Source organism: Vicia villosa, unplaced genomic scaffold, assembly GCF_029867415.1.
Source record: "Vicia villosa cultivar HV-30 ecotype Madison, WI unplaced genomic scaffold, Vvil1.0 ctg.000912F_1_1, whole genome shotgun sequence".
In the NCBI taxonomy this organism is placed as follows: domain Eukaryota; kingdom Viridiplantae; phylum Streptophyta; class Magnoliopsida; order Fabales; family Fabaceae; genus Vicia; species Vicia villosa.
The window spans coordinates 252675-273977 of NW_026705410.1; the positions used below are offsets into that span (position 1 = coordinate 252675).

General features: G+C 34.1%; 1 protein-coding gene across 1 annotated transcript; it reads right to left on the reverse strand.

The window, feature by feature from the left end:
• Positions 1 to 2424: 2424 nt before the first annotated feature.
• On the reverse strand, positions 2425 to 3898 carry LOC131632213 (epidermis-specific secreted glycoprotein EP1-like). Its single transcript, XM_058902996.1, has one exon. It carries the CDS (start codon positions 3862 to 3864, stop codon positions 2608 to 2610), a length of 1257 nt encoding a protein of 418 aa, XP_058758979.1. The 5' UTR covers positions 3865 to 3898; the 3' UTR covers positions 2425 to 2607.
• Between the last annotated feature and the right edge of the window lie 17405 nt (positions 3899 to 21303).

Consider the following 21303-nt stretch of genomic DNA (forward strand, 5'->3'; position numbering starts at 1 on the left):
ATCAAACGTACCCTAAGTCCTAGAGTGTGACTGTGTTATATTCTGTCTACGTACACCTCTGATTGTATATCAAGTGCAGTTTATCATATTCTCTTTACTGTTGTTATTGAGTCAGAAGTCTCTTGCTTGTGTGCTTGAGCATTTGGAAGCCTCTTCCTTGTGTGCTTGAGCATTTAGAAGTCTCTAGCTTGTGTGATTGTGCATTGAAGTCTCTTGCTTGTGTGCTTAAGCATTAAAGTCCTTTACTTGTGTGTTTGTGTATTGGAAGTCTCTTGCTTGTGTGCTTGAGCATTAAAGTCTCTTGCTTGTGAGTTTGAGCATTAAAGTCTCTTACTTGTGTGTTCGGACATTAGAAGTCTCTTGCTTGTGTGCTTGGGAAATTTGTAATCAAATTTGGTTATAGTGGAAATCCCTTGGAACTGCAAGAGGACTGAACTACTCCTGAATTGTAGGAGGAACCAGGATAATTTCTTGTGTGTTTGCTTGCTCTCTTCTTTATTTTTTATCAACTTTATTCCATTGCTAATCATCAGACTCTGACTCAGGTTTTATCCTTGTGATTAGAATATGATAAGAGATTTGTAAGAGAAAAAGTTAACATAATTCAACATTCTTCTTGTGTTTTTCTCCCCTTCACGATCTATTATCATCAAGTTTGACCTTTCTCTTCTTCGACTCGTCAAAATCTTCTAACCATACTCTTTGACTAGTCATGTGATTAGAGCAACCTATGTCGAGGAACCGAATCTTGGATTTGACGTGCTCATCTACAACTGCAACCATAACAACCATATCTTCATAATCATTTGAATCTTGGTGTGCAAGGTTTTCTCCTTCATCCTTGTCTTTTGTTGCTCCCTTGTCTTTCATGTACCAACAATTCTTTGCCAAGTGACCCCATTTTTCACTGATATAGCACTACACACATTTTTTCTCTTCTTTGTCTTTCTGATAGGAGTTTCCTTCTCCTCATTTCGAGGATTTAGAGGCCCTATCATCGAGCTTATGTTTTTGAGAATTCGCCAAGACTTCTTGTGTCAAGTCTTGTCTCCTTTACCTTTAAATTTGTTGGAACCGCCATGCATTTTCCATACTTGGGCATGCAATGCTGGTATCAAATCTTGAACCCTTTTCTGTCGATAATTCATAGCTCATGCGTCTCCAACAAACCAAACAAATCTTCTAGTTTCATGGTTTCAAGATTGTTGGATTCTTGAATAAATACGATAACAGGATCAAAGTGAGAGGTTAACATATGCATAACCTTCTCAACTATAATCTTATTAGTTAGGACTTCACGACAACCTTTCATGAGATAAACGAGATTTTGCACCTTTGCAACATAGTCTGCGATCTTTTCATCTGCAGTAATTCGTACTGCCTTCGTAGCACCTACAGTTTGACAACTTTCACTTACGCACCTCCTTCGTAATATTTGACAAGAATATCTCATGCTTCCTTCGCCTATTCATCATGAGAAGTCTAATCAAAGTTGTCGCATCTACCACCGATTGAATACAAAACACCGTCATTAGTAACCACTTCTAGAGCTTCATGAAATCCAAACAACAATTGTATTTGTTTACTCCATCAGATCAAATATTTTCCGTCAAGAATTGGAAGATAATTTGGAATATTGTCATTGTTACTATTGATCTTTGCAGCGATTGATTAACAACCCAGGATCTCGGAAACACGATCACCGTGAGGCACTTGGGTGAGAAGAGAATGAGAGAGAGAATGAAAGGCAATGAATAGAATTGTTATTATTCAAGATGATGATAGAAAACTAAATTACAATGTGTATTTATATACAACTATGTTACTTATATACTAAGTTACTAACATAACAAACCGTAACCCTAACTAACTTGGGTTTGGGCTATATAGTTTTGTTATAACGACTGGTCTAATCAACCGAGTTATTCGATTTAATCCGATTTAGTCATGCGGTTTGATCAGTGGCTCAGTGGTTCGACCAATAAACTAGTGATCCAGTACCCTCACCGATTTGATGTTCGGTCCAGTTTTTAAAACACTGGACTATATAACTTAGATTATACTCTCTACAAAAACAAGTTGCTTGGGCTCCTGAACAACTAGAGTGTGGAAATTTTGAAAAGTTCAACTATGAAATGTTCACATCATCATCAAACTGATTGGCAGATGGAATTCGTCAATGAGTGTTTTAAAAAATTTCTTCACTGCATCATAGTTGATCAGTCCAAACATTGGATACAGTAGCTGCATATATGCCATGGGCTTAATATTGTTACAATACAAATTTTAGGTGTCCACTAACACTACCTCTTTCAAAAGCATTTTGGGCAGGTGCCACCATTGCTCAATCTTTTTTTACCCGGAGAGACTTATGCTGAACTATGATGACGGGAACAGAATAACATATTTATCAACAAAATAAAAAAAGACAAACAACAACAATTTTATTGCACATTTTTTTCATTATTATACAACCAGGTCCTTCTCCAAGTGGAGAACAGTGACACACCACATCTTTATTATTGCAGTCTGAAACAACTACTACAAAACATCTTAAATTAAATCCATACAATAAAAACTTATTACCAACACCTTCCTTAGAAAGAACTAAAACATTCTTTCTAACTTATTAGGCACCTTAACATAACCCACATGTGTAGCATTTGCAACCCTAGTAAGAGTTTGCAAATCATAAGCTATCCAACACCTTGAATTATCCTTATGGTAAAAATACCCAACACACTTACAATCCTTACTACATTTACTTCCACAACCATCTTCACTCACTCTATCACCAATAGTGTACTTACTCATATAATGTTCAACTCCTTCAATTTTATAGTAATGAAACTCACTTGGTTTGCACCCCCCTAAAGGCTTAGGACTACACTTATTACTCCAACCAAATATTCCATTCTCTAATGGACAACCAACACATTGATTATCCTCACAAAGCCCAAATTTCCCACATCTCTCTGGTAATTGACACTCACTCTCATCAAAATCTCTATCAAAGAGAGTATATGTTACTTGCCAAACACCGGAACGAACGTCGAGGAAATATGTGTTAAATTTAATGTTACCATCAATTCCAAGCCTCAGATATGTTATAGTACTATTACTCACTGGCCTACCAAGAAATGTATCAAATCTAATCTCAAAAGACTCTGAATCAGATGTGAGTGTAACATTTTCTATTGGCCCTTGTTGAGATGAAGACCAATAGAGAATTGGTTTAGGTGAGTTTTTGCTTTTGTAATATAAAGCCAAATCTTTGGGCTCTAAGACCAAACTATAAGGCCCATCGAGATTTTCCTTCTCCGAAAGCCTGCTAACGAGCTTCGAAGGCCCGTTGGGCCTTAAATATTGATCCACCAGAAGAGTATCCGTAGGATGATCAAAACTTTGCCAAATGAAATTACCTTTAGCGTCAATTAAAACCATGTTACCATTTGGGAGTAACCTAAAGGCAACAACACCTTTATTTGAAGTATTTGTTTGCCAAACAATTCTTCCATTGGAATTTGCTAGTTCAAGATTTCCATTAGTATTTAATGAAAATGTTGCGTTTTCGTCGACCGGGTTGCCTCGGTTAGCCTCCCAAACCCATCGAAAAAGTTGCTCCGATCGCTGGAGGCCGATTCGGAGGGCTAGGGTGTAAGCATTTGGTGTAGTGTTGTAAAAACCAACTTGGAATGGTGCATTGAATATGCTTATCATTCTGTAGTCAGCTCCATATTCTACTATGAATGGGCCTAGTTCACCTGAGTTTACGAATTTGAAGGTTTCATTTTTTGGAACTATGGCTTGAGCTAGGAATGTGGAGAATGATAAGAATAATAAAGTGAGAAGTGGAAGAGACATTGTTGTGTGAATTTTGGTGGATGAATGTTTTGATATGTAGGTGGATTGTATTTATAGGAATTAATGTGAGAAGTTAGAAGGCAAGTAAGGGCATGTTTTGGTCAAGGTTGTCAACTCAAATACTATATAGAAAAATTAAATGGATTTAGATCTATGACTAGATCAAAAGATATTTTAACTCAATCATGGAACAAGTTGCAGTGGTATTAAAATGAACAATAATAGAAGAAAACAATTTCAGCTTATGCCTTTTAATTGTAATTCATCCTATTTATTATTCTAGAAATATTATCCTAAAAGATACAAACATTATTATGTATTATTATTATTCTAAATGATATAAAATAGTTTTTTTTTCAAATTTATTTTAAGACTAGCCAGAAGATTGTGATTATTTTTTAAAAAAGTAATAATTATTGATACCAATAAAATATTAATACACAAAGACCGAATATTTTAAAGAGTGACCCTCCTATGTGTAGTTTGAACTTTGATGAGGAGGATGCCAACTGTAATATGTCCGCGACAGTCAGAAAATGATATTTAAAGACTTGTTTGAGTTTTATTTTATGACTTGTTTGAGTTGGTTGAACGTGGTGTACCATTTATTCGATTTTTTATTTTAATAATCAAGTGGACCATAGCCCAATTTATTCGAGTTTTGGATAAGATAAGATTTGTGAGAAAAAACCTTGATATATATTAATGTAGTTACAAGTTCAATGAGATTAATATAAATTTTAGTTAGACTTAGGTAAATATTCTTTTATGTAGCAGAATATATGTGAAGATCAATTTGTTCATTATTTTCCACTTAAAATAACTTTAAACATTGAATAGATGTCTCAATTACGTACAAACTCGTTTTTTGAACATCAATTGTTTTTTCGAACATTAAAATCTGTGCGACTTTGATGAATCTTTAGAATGCAAAATTCGTAAACTTTATTGTATCATTAGAAAAACAATGTCCTTATCATTTATTTATTTTATGCAGTTAAACTACATGTGTTATTCAATGCAATGGAGCCATATTGATATAAGAACTACTACTTGTTTGTTAAAAGTGCCCAAAGGACATAGCTTGAATGCAATAAGAAAATGAAATCCGTTTTTATTTTTTGGTTTCACTTTTAATTTTTAAAGAAAATATAACATGTGGTTAGAAGAAATTTATGGAATAAACTTACTACAACGAAAGTTAATCCCAACTCTTGGTGTATCATAAGTGATTTCAAATAAGTTATTAATTTTTATGAGAAATTTGTAGATGTCATCTAAACAAAACTTCCATTAATAAGTTTTTTGTGCGACAAATTAAAATGAGTTTATGAATTTTGAAATGGTAGCTATTACACTTGGATAAATGAGAGGAAATTTGAAGCTTATTTTTCTGTTAGGCATGACACGATCAATTGCTCCACTTTGATCAAGAATCACTCAAACCGTTACCGTATTCTTCTTCATTGTGACAAAGGTAGGTTTTATTCTGCTAGGTCATTCAAATTTATAAAGATTTGAACTCTAGATGATAGATGCAGATAACTGATTGCTGATAATTGGAATACTAGCGTGGTTGGTTGCCCTATATTTTTTATTTACTAAGTTGAGATCTTTTAAAGATGTTAGGGGTTGACCACGTCAACCCCATCCGATCACCAAAAAGGGGTCTCGTTCCTTTCATAACCATCTCAACACAAGAAAATTATCATCCTAACAATCACAAAAGATCTCAACTTCAAGAGCATCCAACGAATCTCCAGAATTCACTCCTAACAAATAGCAAGTATGTTATTTCCTTCTCTCTATATATATATAGAGAAGGCGCCAAATTGAGGTAACAAGTTTCATATTCAATTTTATTTCAATATTCTTCCTCACATACTGTCCTGAGCATTAAAGTGTTAACCTTGTAGTCTTCCCTCTCCACCATATTAGAAACTACAATCCGCCATCATCGTCACTCCTCCTCTCATTTCTAGTTCAAGAATGGAACAATGGCACTGTCTGTGGGAGTGGACTACTGATTTCTACGATTTCCATGAATTCACTATTTACTTTCCAACTTCACAATTCATAGCTTTTTCTGATCGTCAGAACAAAAGCGTTTGCAATCAAGCGTGAAGATTCGTCACATTTTGATTCAACTAAGCATAATCTCAATTTCATTTCCTCATATTTCTAGATCTTTAATTCTTACAATTCTTAATGATGGTTGGAACAAAGGCTACCATATTCGTTATTATGCATGAACCTAATGCCACTCGCACGCTCTTGAAGTGAGGCTTCGACGCCAAGAAGAAATCCTTCACAATGCTCCCTCCCAAGAAAATATAATCCAAGAAGTTACTTCACAAAAGACCTGTGCTATTGTCTAGGAGACAATTGAGATAAAGAGAGACGAGGCCCCTCGGCCCAAGGATCAACATAAGATTATAAAGCATTAGACTCCCCCTTAAAGCCCTGGGGGAGAACGGGGAAGTCAAGCTCCTTCCCTGGCTCAAGCAAAAACTCACCCGAGAAAAGTGCAACCAAAACACCCGCTGTCAGTAAGAATCCTAGAAAGAAAGATCCCGAATTCCATGGAGAAGCCGCCTAAGTTGGGTGATTATGATGGAATAGAAGATCGTGACAAGCATGTGTAACTCATGAACGATCAGCCGAGTTACTTCAACGTCGATGATGCATGCAATTGCAAGTTATTTGTGTTATCCTTTGTCGGACCGGCCCAGTTGTGGTTCAATGTTATGTTCGATTGAAGTAATGATTCTTGGGATGATTTTTATTTAAATGTTTTATGCTTATCTCACAGTCCGAAAGTGACAAGTTGTAACTTAAGCTACTCTAAGTGGTATCATTACAGGAAAGAAAGAGAGATTATGGTCTTACATTGACCGATTCACACAGGTCTCAATTGAGACAGACGGGGTCCAATAAGTTCTTTAGTGATGGATCTTTGAGAATGGCCTTTAGAGAGACCATCCCTTCAGACAAAAGTTAAGGTAGAAGAAGGTAAAATCTGTCTAGGAAATGTAAACTATGGCTAAGCCTAACATGATCCTAGAAGCAAAGCTTACCATGTGTTTTGACAACTCCGCCTTTAGAGAGTATCACACAGTCCTCAGGTGGGGAAGGAGTCCCATCACCATTAAGACGATTCCGATCGGGGTATGATAGGGATGTATGCCAATTTCACCCCTTGACGGTTTCCCGAGAATTTTTTTTATCAAAATTGTGAAAATACTAAGTTTTGTAAAGGGAGAATCCAACCTTATTATCCTATCAGAGACACGTCTCGGGAGGATAAATCAAAGTACTACCTCTTCCACTAGAGCCACAACTTCAACATAGATGATTGTGTTCATATAAAGGATGCCAGTGAAAGACTAATTAAGAGAGGTTTACTAGTTGAGTATGTCAAAAGGGGCAAGCAGGATATAAAGGAATTGCCTAAAAGCATATCTCCCTAAAATACTGTGGAGGCTGGAACAAATGAGGAAAGCAAAGGCAAACACCCCTATATTGCCGCCATAACAATAGGAATACCCCGAGTCAACCTCCCCTCTAAAGACACCATGAAAAGGAAGGTTGTAGAAATGATTGTTGTATACTACAAAGAAGGAAGTACTTCTGCAAAAGTCCCTAACCGACCTATGTTGGGATTCCAGGACTTAGAGAAAGTCAGAGGCATTCGTAACGATATTTTTCCATCATAATCATTGTTACCATTGGGTAATTCTATGTATCTCAGATCCCCATTAACGGCGACAACTCCTGAAACATGCTGTATTCAGAGTTTTTTGAGAAAATGGGAATGGATCGAAGTAGTTTGTTGTCACACGAAGGCTCTGATCTCCAGGTGTTCAATGAAACAACTACCCATCCCTAAGATACGTGGATCTGATGGTTTCCGTAGGTGATGGAAATGACACCTGGTTGGTAAATTCTTAATTTATTGTTGTTTCATACAAGAGTGTTTACAATTATATCTTGGGAAGACCCTTTGTAGCCACAATGGACAATGTTGTCTTGCTGGTGTACCTCAAGCTTAAATATCACAACCTACAAGGAGAACCATCCACCATCAGTGGTGGCCTAGAGGTAGCAAAGGGAATATACCAGGTGACACGGCGCAAAAAATACCCGAGCATACTAACGCTTAAAATAACTACTGAGTCTCCACCAAATTTTTTATTTTTAAAGGGATATGTCGATAAAACCCTTAAAGGAAGAAAACATGGTCATCGCAACCAATTTCGGGTTTGGGAGCCGGTTATGTGAGGGGAAGGTGTTAGCACCCCTCACATCCTTTGTAATTCACAGAAACCTTCTAATTAGTTTTGTGAGTGTTTATCTTTGAAAAAGTTTGGAGTTTTCTGTTTATTAAAGGATGTTTATCAAAGAAGGGGAAAATTTAAGTTTTTTATTTAATGTGATTGATAAGATGTTGAATCATGCTCCTACGTATTCTCAGGTACAATAGAAAATTCAAAGTCTCGTAGTTCGTGGTGGAAAATGTTTATGTGTTGGTTATTTTTAGGGAATGACATTTATATCACATTCAAGCGGTTTAAACATTTGCTTGTATGCTCGCACTATGAAGGATGAAGTGTCTGTTTGTATTTCACGTCGAAATGGATAAACACTATTCTTTTATGAAAATGTTTGTTTTTGATTGTCCAAGGGCGAAAAATTAATTTGATGCGTTGAATTCAAAATCTGGTCATGACTCTCATCATAATAATTCATTGGAAAACTTGACACACAAGAAATGATATCGGGTTTCAAAATGGTAAAATTGACTTTTATAGAGACATTCATCATGTTAAACAATTGGTCTATATGACATCTACTTCTTTCAAGGCGCACATGTATGTTGGTGATTTTAGTATCATCAATGTATTTTGGTAGTAATGTGATTTACTGTAGGCCGATGCAATTATGCGTTAAGCTTGAAACGAGTTAGGGTAGTGCGGAGTGCACGCTCGTAGCGCCAAACGTGCAATTGAATACGAATAATAGAAACGGGGTTCCAAGGGGCGGAGCCCCTGGCGGCGTGCGGGGCAGCGCCCCGTCGGGGTCCAAGGGGCGGAGCCCCTGGTAGGGTGCGGGGCAGCGCCCTGCCGGGGTCCAAGGGGCAACGCCCTGCCGTTCGAAAAATTCGTTTGAATAGTTGCACCCTTTCTAACCCGACATAACCGTTTTACCGAACAGGTGTGTCGTTTCCCAACAGACATAACTGTTTTTACCGAACAGGTGTGTCATTTCGGTTTCTATTGTTGATCTCCTATATAAGGAGTCATTTGGCCTCGGTTTCGGATACGAAAAACATACTTCCTCTACATTCTGATCTGTTCTCTATTGTCAGAAACAGATTGTTCTTCGAGAATTATCCCTGCAAAGATTTCGTGAACCCAGACAAGAATAGGGTCGAAATACTTTGTTCGGAAAGTGAACGAACACGATTCTTGAAGATATCAAGGATTATCATACAAATTTCTAACAATGTACTCTTCAATTAACGTGTTTACAATTATTAAATGCTTTGACATCAAATATTAACCTCCTCCCGCATCTAGAGTCATACAAGTTAATTTGTGTTTTCCTAATCATAACTGAATAAATGCAACACAGATGGAGCTTCAGGAGAAAATCATGAAATATCAACTTATCGTGACATATTTAAGGATAATTTAAAAATGTTATCGGGAGCTTTCTCAACTAAGATTATAGTTTGCACATCCTTTAAAGTTGAATTGCATCTAATTATGCTTGCTATCGAACATGTTAGCAAGAGGAATTGAAGAAATTGTTGGCTTGAAGTTGACTCATTACTGATCATTCGTGCATTTTTAAATATAAATATTATCCTTTGACGTCTTTTAATTAAATGAAAGAATATTTTACACTATACATACTTTTAGATTTAAGATATCTTAATTTTTATTAAAGAAATATATGTGCAAATAAATTAGTCTATGCAAAAAGAAATTTTTTGTTTATGATGACTGGAGAGATTTACTTTTGAAAAAAAAAAATTGTATCATTTTTGTTAACGGTTTAATAGATTAGATTTTGTGTCTTTCTTTTATATTTTTTATTCAATAATGTCTTTATTAAAAGAATAACGTCTTTATTAAAAGGTAATTAATTTTATTTTGTTATAATAATGATAATATTATTTATCCCATCGGGTAATCTGAAGAAAAAAAATTACGTTTATGAATAGTTTTATTTTGAAAACATCTATATTTAGTGATAGTTGGGTGTACTTTAAATTAAACGACACGTGGACATATTAAGTGATATCTAATTAACAATGTCAAAAAGTTGTACGTAGTTATTCAATATTGTGTCAAAACAATTGCACATTTTCTTTCCTTTCATTTCATAATTTTTCTTTCTTACACGGATGAAATTGTATTATTAAATTTCATTGTCACCGACACACACAACTTGAATATTATAAAAATTATTTTAATAATAATATAGAAGATAAATTAGCGATGATTTGAATACATAACTGATGCCAAATATGACTCACAATTTCTTATTCCATCTTCTTAGATCTCATTGTTATTAGTATGAGTTCAATTCTTTATACAACTTGTAAGAAAAGCAATAATGTTCGAGAATATAAGTAAAATCAGCAGGATTAAGTAAAATCAGCAGGATTAAGATGGTCAAAGATTTGAGTAGTTGCTAAATGCATTTATTTATTTAGGTTACTTTTAGTTCACGATTCTCAGGTAATTGATCACATAGTAGCAGACTTTATGGTTTATTAGATATACTAGCACACAATCGTTATACTAATGGCTGACGAACAAGTTTCAAAGATTGAATTATATTTAAAAAGAAGGATGATGATGATACACGGACACCTCTTTTTTTTTATAATTGTGATATATTTTGGTGCAAATAAAAAATTTAATTAAATAAATAGTTAATGTAATTTACCGTCAAAAAATATTATTAATTTAATAATATAAATAAATATATATACATTTTTAATTGTGAACTAGCGGAATACCCGTGCGTTCGCACGGGTACTGGTATGATACATATATTTGTTTTTAAAATGTAATAAAAGAAAGTCAATTAATTTAACCAACAAATTTTATTTTATTTTTAAAAAATAATAAATTAGTGCCTATATTTTTTGTATATATAAAATTTTTAAATGAATTTTTTTTATATAAACATAATTTTTGTTTTGCATTATTTACAAAAATATTGTTCAGTGTATTGATAACTATTATGAATCAGTGAAAAAACTTTGTATTTATTAACAATATAAATAATTAAAAAATACATTTATGTTGTTGATAGGTAGTAGTAGTCTAATGTTATATCTAATTTATTAATAATATTAATTGTGATTTATATCTGGTTATATTAAATACATTGAAAAGATTTAAATATTTTATTTAAAAAAAGAAAGATAATGACATAACAAATGATAGGTGCTAGTAGGGATAACATTAGGTAGGGTATGGTTAAGTTACTATAGTATCCGTTCCCATACCTGCAGTTCAAAAAATCCCCGTACTCAAGCACATATGCGCGTGGGCACCAACATTTGAGCTTGTTCCCGTACCCATACCCATTTATCCGCATTTTTATTAAAAACTCATGATCAATTATAATTTATCATGTGATTTTAAGTTTTTTTAACAACATTCATAAAAAAATTAAAGATGTTATTGTTGAGTTAAGAAATTAACAAACGTTTGTATTAAAATGCGTATAAATCTAATAGTGATGTATTTAATAAAATTGATAAGCATATATGTATATATAATAATAATAAATATATAAATATACATTATGCGGATATGAGGCGGGGTGGGACCTAAGGTACTCGTGTCCGCGCCCATACTCGTTTATTTTAATGGGTAATTACCCGTGCCTATTTTACGGGTTTTTACCCTACTCGTTAATGATAATTTTTGCGGGTGCCCATTGGGGATGAGTCAAATTGTCATCCCTAGTTGCTAGGGTCAGATAGAACATTTGATACTAATGTTTTGAATTGTATAAATTAAAATTAGTGATAATTGACACACATTTTTGTATTTTCACGTATATTAATTTTTTAAAAATATTATATCTTAAATTAAAAATATTAGTAACATTAATAATTAAAAAAACACAATTTTTTTCCATATTTGAACTCATAAATTATTTTAAGTATATAAACAATAATATAAATATGCCTTAAAAAACTAAATATATCTGGAGCATAAATATTGTTTTTTCATATATACAAATATTTGGATCAACCCTGTATTTTTCCGCATGTAAATATTAAATAACAACGTAATATTTAAAATATTATTTTAATTGTATAAATAAATATTAGTACCATAAATAAATATATTTTACTCGTGTTCGGATTCATACAATTCTGATATGGATATCTGTGCGTTTGTACGGGTACTGATGTGTTACGTGCATATGTTTTTTAAATGTAATATGAATGAAAAAACTAAAAGACAAAATTATTTAACCAAGAAAGTTTAATATTTTTAAAAGTAAAACATATTTTTATTTATATTTGAAGCATAAATATAATATTTTCAAATATACAAATATTTGGATCAAAAAATTATTTTCCCCTTTATAAATATTATTATTTGTATTTCCATTCTTGTAATTTTTTTAATTGATAAAGTATTTATTATTATAAAATTCAACAAAAGCATCATTATTTATTTCATTGTTTCACTTTTTGCCTATGTTTATGTTATTAGAAAATAAACATTTTCTTACCGTGCACAACCGATCAATCCATGCCTTTCACATTGCCAAAATCACATGTCATCCAGAAACGCGAAACCCTTTTAGATAGTCACATTCACCGTCGCCAGAAAACGGTGCATCATCCTCGGCACGATTCATGTAAACATTTATAACTATGAAAATCAATAGCAAACTCTAACTCTCAGCTTAAAAGTAAATATACCAATGGAAAGAATATAAAACTTAAATTAAAACACAAAAAAACAAAATCTAAATCACAACAAAACACCGTCTACGGTAACCATTCCGAAGAAGAATATATAACACAAAGAAAAAGAGGAAGAAGGAAGAGGGAAGAAGAAGAATAAGAGGTAGTGAGATTTAACTACAAATCATACTACTTAAATAATAGTGTATGATTTATTTTTCTATATTTTCAATATAAATCTGTTCAATTAAAAATAATTTTCAATATGTTATTATTAATTATGTGCGGCATTGAAATTTTTTTCTCTATTGTTATAGATTGCATGATAACATTTTAAGATAATAGATGATTTATTATAAACCAATAATAAATTATTTAATTATAAATAAATATTAAATAGAAGACGAAAATTGAGATAATAAAACCTACAAAGAAATCTCTTTTTCTTTATGTAAATTCTTATTTCTATTGCTACACATGAGGAAGCAATTTCTTCACCATTCAACATATAAATAATAACAAATAATAAAAAATATTTCTTCAAGATTCAACATATAAATAACTTATGAGTAAATAGAAATAAATGAAAAAAAGAGATAATATATCATAACAGAAAGAAGAAACGAACAAAACTATAAAAAAATTAGTAGAGTTAAATGTTAAAAAAAAAATTATAATTGGCCACTATTGTTTTTTCTCTTTAATCTGAAACAGAAATGCAAAATGATTCTCAAATTCAAATTAACATTTAAAACAACATGAAAGAAAGTTAATATATAGCTAGCCACCATAGAAGAAAACAACAAAACATTAAGCATTGAAAAAAGAAGAAGAATTAATATCATAACGGGAAAGTCAAGTTAGATACATTCAAAGAGTAAGCATTTGGTTAGAAAAAATGGATATAAAAGATTTAATAGAATATGAAATGATTTGTAAAATTTATGAACAAATGAATGATAGAAGAGGTTAATAAATTAGTTGAATTAAAGGTGGTTTATGGATGATGGAAGAAGTTAATGAAGTAGTGGGTTTAAAGGTGGTTTTTGTAAGTGGAAAAAATTTGTGGGAAAAATTAATTAGTAATTAGTATCATTAATTATTAGTTTATTATTTAATTTTATTTAATGGCTTGAAGTTAGAGGCATCCACTTGGCATGATATGAAGCAAGAAGGGTATTTTAGGTTTTTAAAGAACACCTTCTTTTCTTATATGATAGATTAATTTTTCTTTTTGGGTAAGGAAGTTTTTCTCGAGCAAGAATATGGTAAGATATTAACAAGTTCTGAGTCCGAAGAACTTCAATGTTTGGTTGTTTCTGATGAATAGAGAGGTGGTGTATGCAAATACTCATGTTTGAGTAAGTGATTGTCAGATTTGAGAGGTATAAAATTTTAGGGAATGCTTAGGTGTACTTTGATTTGATGTATGCGGTCCTTTATATATGAGTCATATTTAAGACTTTGGAAGACCTATGACCTTAGTTTTAATCCTAGTTGTATGAGTGGACCGATGTTAGAATGCAAGTCGTTCTAATATTTAACGGTCTTGCTTTAATTGTCTGCTTGGATCAAGCGCTTTCTTTGGTAGGTATATGCCTACTCCACAGATCCTAGAATCTTTGACCGATATTGAGACAAATATTTCTCCCTCTGGTGTCATTGTCCTGACACCGATCCATCATTAATATCTATGACTATATTGGTTTCCTTTACATTTGGCCCTGTTTTGGGTCAAGACCGAGTAGAAATAGTTTTCCCTAAAGTATACTATTGCGTAGCCGGGGTGAGGAGAGAGCCTTGTGATTTTGTACCATCCTTGCCTAAATTTTCTTTTAGAAATTAGGGTTTCCTAGTTTCTATCCGTCCCTAATTGCCTAATTTCTTCATCCTAAAGTGTGGCATGAATTATGTTTCTCTTTTCCATGTTGCATCAAATTTTGGGTTACAACCCTATTTTTAAAGATATACGTCCCTGAATTTTGGACGAGTTTACCTTGATCTGGACTACTTGTCTTCTTTTGACCTTTACTATGGCATATTTCAATCATTTTCCTACTATCTATAGACTAGAGGCAACATCTTCCCTAGGCATTAGACATAATCATTTCTTCACGAAAATATGTAACTACCTATTTTTTCTTGGTTCAAGTGTTCATTTTTTGAATGGCAAATAGATATAAATATATATACGAAGAAAAAGTGAGAAGGGAAGATATATATATATATATATATATATATATATATATATATATATATATATATATATATATATATATATATATATAACGTTAGCTTTTGAACTTACCGGTTGATTGAAGGATAGAAAAACACTTAGAAAGGGGGGGGGTTTGAATAAGTGTAGCTTTAAAAACTTGACAGATAAAAATAAATTGCACAGTTATTTTTATCCTGGTTCGTTGTTAACTAAACTACTCCAGTCCACCCCCGCAGAGATGATTTACCTCAACTGAGGATTTAATCCACTAATCGCACGGATTACAATGGTTCTCCACTTAGTCAGCAACTAAGTCTTCCAGAGTCTTCTGATCACACACTGATCACTCCAGGAACAACTGCTTAGATACCCTCTAAGACTTTTCTAGAGTATACTGATCCACACGATCACTCTAGTTACAACCTGCTTAGATAACCTCTAAGACTTCCTAGAGTATTCTGATCCACACGATCACTCTAGTTCCTTACAACTTAATGTAATCAATTCTAAGAGTATTACAATTGCTTCTTAAAAGCTATAATCACAAACTGTGATATTTCTCTTAACGTTTAAGCTTAATCTCACTAATATATTACAACAGCAATGTAGTGAGCTTTGATGCAGATGAAGATTCTGAGTTTTGATTTGAACAGCGTTTCAGCAAGTTAATATGAGTTGTTTTGGTGCAGAATCGTTAGAATCGTTAACCTTGCTTCTCATCAGAACTTCATATTTATAGGCGTTGGAGAAGATGACCGTTGAGTGCATTTAATGCTTTGCGTGTTCCGTACAGCATCGCATTTAATGTTATACGCTTTTGTCAACTACCTCGAGCCTTGTTCACGCTGTGTCTACTGACGTAGCCTTTAGTAGCTTTTAACGTTCCTTTTGTCAGTCAGCGTAGCCTGCCACTTGTACTTCCTTCTGATCTGATGTTTGTGAATACAACGTTTGAATATCATCAGAGTCAAACAGCTTGGTGCAGAGCATCTTCTGATCTTCTGACCTTGAAGTGCTTCTGAGCGTGATACCATCAGAACTTCAGTGCTTCTGTTCTCTTGTTCTTCTGATGCTTCCATAGACCCATGTTCTGATTCTGCTTCGACCATCTTCTGATGTCTTGCCAGACCATGTTCTGATGTTGCATGTTGAACCCTTTGAGACAAAGCTTCTGAGCGCTGAATTATGCGTACTCTTTATATATATTCCCTGAAAGGGAAATTGCATTGAATTAGAGTACCATATTATCTTAAGCAAAATTCATATTATTGTTATCATCAAAACTAAGATAATTGATCAGAACAAATCTTGTTCTAACAATCTCCCCCTTTTTGATGATGACAAAAACATATATAAATGATATGAATTTGCGATCAGAAAGAACAGACGGCAAAAGACAAATTACACAGCTATAGCATAAGCATATGAATATGTCTCCCCCTGAGATTAACAATCTCCCCCTGAGATAAATAATCTCCCCCTGAAATAAATACTCGAAGAACTTTAATAAAAGACTTCCCTGATTATTTCGGTAGAGACGATCATATAAGCTTCTGTCTTTAGAGAATTCCTAGCTTCTGACTTCTGCTTCCATTGGACAGCTTCAGAACTAGAATTTCCTTAGATCCCTAGAACACTCACAGCTTCTGATTCCTGCTTCCATCTAGGACAGCTTCAGAACTTGAATTTCTTTGATCTTCTGAACATTCACAGCTTCTGATTTCTGCTTCCATTCAGGACAGCTTCAGAACTTGAATTTCTTTGATCTTCTGAACATTCACAGCTTCTGATTTCTGCTTCCATCTAGGACAGCTTCAGAACTTGAGTTTTTTGGATCTTTAGAACATTCACAGCTTCTGATTTCTGCTTCCCTCGGATAGCTTCAGAGCTTTGAATTTCTACCAACATCACTTCATGCTAGATTTGTATCAGAACATTGTTGAATGTACCAGAGCATCATCAGAGCATCTCTACATCCTGAAATGTTACAGAACAAAAACTAAACGACAAAAGTCAGCATGAACGAGTCAGAACATAAAATGTATATTAGAACACATGATATGTATCAGAGCCATATAGGCTAAAGTAATGTATCAGAGCAAATAGAATTTTGTCAGAGCAAGTAGACAAATATGGATCAAATTCTATTATCTGTGCTTCTGATTCATTCTTCTTTCTTGCTTCTGATCTCTGAAGCTTGACAGCACTCAGCTTGCTTCAGTTTCCATGAGCTTATTCTTTTTACAGAATAACACTTCTTATGGTTTTGCTTCTTGTGTTTGCTTTGAAGATTTTCTTCACTTCTTTATACCTGCAAAACACTTAAACCATATAGAACTTGCAGTTCTTGTTAGTAAATGTGTGGGAGCTTTACCCAGCAACTGATAGATTAATCAAATCATTTATCATTTATCTTCTCCCCCTTTTTGTCATAACATCAAAAAGAATATTTCAAAAGATTCAGATGAATAAAACGACAAATAAAATTACTGGAATGTAAAAACAAAGAAACTTTTCATTGATAATCAAAAGATATTACATGAGAAGATGTTTAACAAGCAGATGCAACAAGGAAAGAAGACTACTAAGACCAAAACCTAGGACCCTAGCTAAGACAAAATCTGTGCCAGCATGCCATGAAGGAGTGAAACGCATCACTGACTGCTTCTTGGGCTTCCAGGCGAGGGGTCAGGGAGACTTGGTTCTGATGCAGATCTTCCACAATCTTTATCAGAGACAGCATTCTCAGCAGGTGAAGTTGAGGAGATTTCTTTGGAATGGGTTGAGGGAGAGGAAAGGTTAGATGAGGAGGAAGTTGAGTCTTGAAGGTAGAAAGATGAGGAAGAAGATGGAGATGATGGAGGGCTTTCACCAGGGGGTTGAAACACACGTCTAGAATAGTTTCCAGATAACATTGCTTCGAATGGATTCACCTTGAGAGGATCATAGGTGATTTTTATCTTTTTGGGTTTGGAAGGAGATGTTTCAACAGCTTTTCTCTTGTTGTTTTGATCATTTTCATGATTTCCTGGGCTTGATGAAGAGTTCATGATGGATTTGCAGATAATGAACAGCTAGGGTTTGATATGAATGCAAAAGGATAGGGAAGGAAAACAAGGACAAAGTGTAGTAGAGAAAATATAAGAGGGAAAGAGAAGCGTTTGAAGAGTATTTAAAAGAAAATAAAATGAAACAAATGATGGATAGCATTTAATGTTACGTGACATGAGGAGAGATAATAACGACAAATGAGGTGACTAGCACAGTTACCTATGGTCGGCGTCCCTTCAACTGCACGCGCGCTTATCCATGAATAGTAACGACAGGTTTACCATCCCGAGATAAAACGTTACAGCTGTTTTGCTTTAAAAGAGGTTCTGAATCAACTTAGACAATGAAACGTTAGTAATAACCGAATCATAATTTCTAAAAGATTTCAATCAGAACTTCTGATTAGAAAATAATCCATTTTCATTTCAGAAGATACTCATACATAAGAACTTCTCATCTTCTCATTCTGGGCATAAATCCATACTGATGTTCTTCAGAATGAACTTAAACCTATCTTCAGCCAGGGGTTTTGTAAAGATATCAGCCCATTGATGGTCTGTATCAACAAAGTTTAAAGATATAACACCCTTCTGAACATAGTCCCTTATGAAATGATGTTTAATCTCAATATGTTTAGCCTTTGAATGAAGAATAGGATTCTTAGATAAACATATAGCAGAAGTATTATCACAGAATATAGGAATGTTACTCTCAAATATCTGATAATCTTCTAGCTGACTCTTCATCTAGAGCATCTGTGTACTGCAACCAGCAGCAGCGACATATTCTGCTTCTGTTGTTGATAGAGCAATAGTTGCTTGCTTCTTGCTATACCAAGAGATCAAATGACTTCCAAGAAATTGGCAACTTCCTGAAGTACTTTTTCTTTCAATTCTGTCTCCAGCATAATCAGCATCGCAGAATCCTACTAAGTTGTATTCTTTAGATTTTCTGTAAACTAAGCCAACATTAGTAGTACCTTTCAGATACCTTAGAATTCTCTTAACAGCAGTTAAATGAGATTCTCTAGGATCTGATTGGAATCTAGCACACAAACAAACACTGAACAGAATGTCAGGTCTAGAAGCAGTCAAATATAGAAGAGATCCAATCATACCTCTGTATAACTTCTGATCTACCTTCTTACTTACCTCATCCTTACCTAGGATGCATGTTGGATGCATAGGAGTTTTGGCTTCTTTGCAGTCTAGAAGATTAAACTTCTTCAGAAGTTCCTTCACATACTTGGTTTGGTGAACATACGTTCCTTCTGATGTTTGATTTATTTGTATTCCAAGGAAATACTTGAGTTCTCCCATCATGCTCATTTCAAACTCAGCCTGCATAGACTCAGCAAACTCCTTTCCAAGTGTAGCATTAGATGTTCCAAAAATAATATCATCTACATATATTTGACAAATTAAAATATCCCTTTTAAAGGTTTTACAAAAGAGAGTAGTGTCCACTTTTCCTCTAGTGAAACCATTATCCAGAAGGAAAGAACTTAAGCGTTCATACCAAGCTCTGGGAGCCTGTTTCAATCCATACAATGATTTCTTAAGTTTAAAAACATGATTAGGAGACATAGAGTCTTCAAAACCAGGAGGTTGATGGACATAAACTTCTTCATCTATATAACCATTTAAGAAGGCACTCTTAACATCCATCTGATAGAGAGTGATGTTATGTTGAGTGGCAAATGAAATTAATAGACGAATAGATTCTAACCTGGCCACTGGTGCAAAGGTTTCTGTATAGTCAATCCCTTCTTGCTGACTATAACCCTGAGCCACCAGTCTGGCTTTGTTCCTTACCACTTCACCTTTCTCACTGAGCTTGTTTCTGAAGACCCATTTTGTGCCGATTATATTGAATCCATCTGGTCTAGGAACAAGATCCCAAACATCATTCCTTGTAAACTGATTCAGTTCTTCTTGCATAGCAATTATCCAGTCTGGATCTTCTAGAGCATGATCAACAGAAGTTGGCTCGATCAAAGATACAAGACCTAATTGACAGTCTGCTTTGTTCTTAAGGAATGCTCTTGTTCTGATTGGATCATCCTTCTTCCCAAGAATGACATCTTCTGAATGACCAGAAATGAGTCTGGATGATCTTCTGACAGATGGTTCTTCAGAAATGCTTAGATTCTCCAGAGGAGCTGATACTTGATCTTCAGATTCTTTGCTTCTGAGAAGCTCTGCTTCTGATGCGTTGCTTCTTGGCTCAACAACTTCTGATATATCAATATCCCAATCTGCAAAATTATCAAACTGCTTTGGTTTTTCAGAACCAAGCTTATCATCAAACCTGATATTGATTGATTCTTCTACAATCAATGTTTCAGTATTGTATACTCTGTAGCCTTTTGAGCGTTCAGAATATCCAAGAAGGAAACATTTTTGTGCTTTGGAATCAAACTTACCAAGATGATCTTTAGTGTTCAGAATAAAGCATACACATCCAAAAGGATGGAAATATGAAATGTTGGGCTTTCTATTCTTCCACAATTCATAAGGAGTCTTATTTAGAATAGGTCTGATAGAGATTCTATTCTGAATATAGCATGCAGTGTTTATTGCTTCTGCCCAGAAATGCTTAGCCATATTGGTTTCATTGATCATGGTTCTGGCCATTTCTTGCAGAGTCCTATTCTTTCGTTCTACAACTCCATTTTGCTGTGGAGTTCTAGGACAAGAGAAATCATGGGCAATACCATTTTCTTTGAAGAATTCTTCAAAGGATCTGTTCTCAAATTCACCACCATGATCACTTCTGACCTTTATGATTTTACACTCTTTTTCAGATTGAATCTGAATGCAGAAATCAAAGAACACTGAATGAGTCTCATCCTTGTGTTTCAAGAATTTTACCCACGTCCAGCGGCTATAATCATCTACGATGACTAATCCATATTTCTTCCCTCTGACAGATGCTGTTTTGACTGGGCCAAACAGATCAATGTGCAAGAGTTCTAATGGCCTTGAGGTAGAAACAACATTCTTGGACTTGAATGCAGGTTTGGAGAACTTGCCCTTCTGACATGCTTCACAAAGAGCATCTGATTTGAATTTCAGATTAGGGAGCCCTCTGACAAGATCCAGTTTGTTAATCTGAGAAATTTTTCTCAAACTAGCATGACCTAATCTTCTGTGCCAGACCCACTGCTCTTCAGAAACAGACATAAGACAAGTCACCTTCTGACTCATAAGATCTT

Excerpts from the sequence above, each read along its gene's own strand:
- LOC131632213 (XM_058902996.1), bottom strand. The coding sequence starts at position 3,864 with ATGTCTCTTCCACTTCTCACTTTATTATTCTTATCATTCTCCACATTC.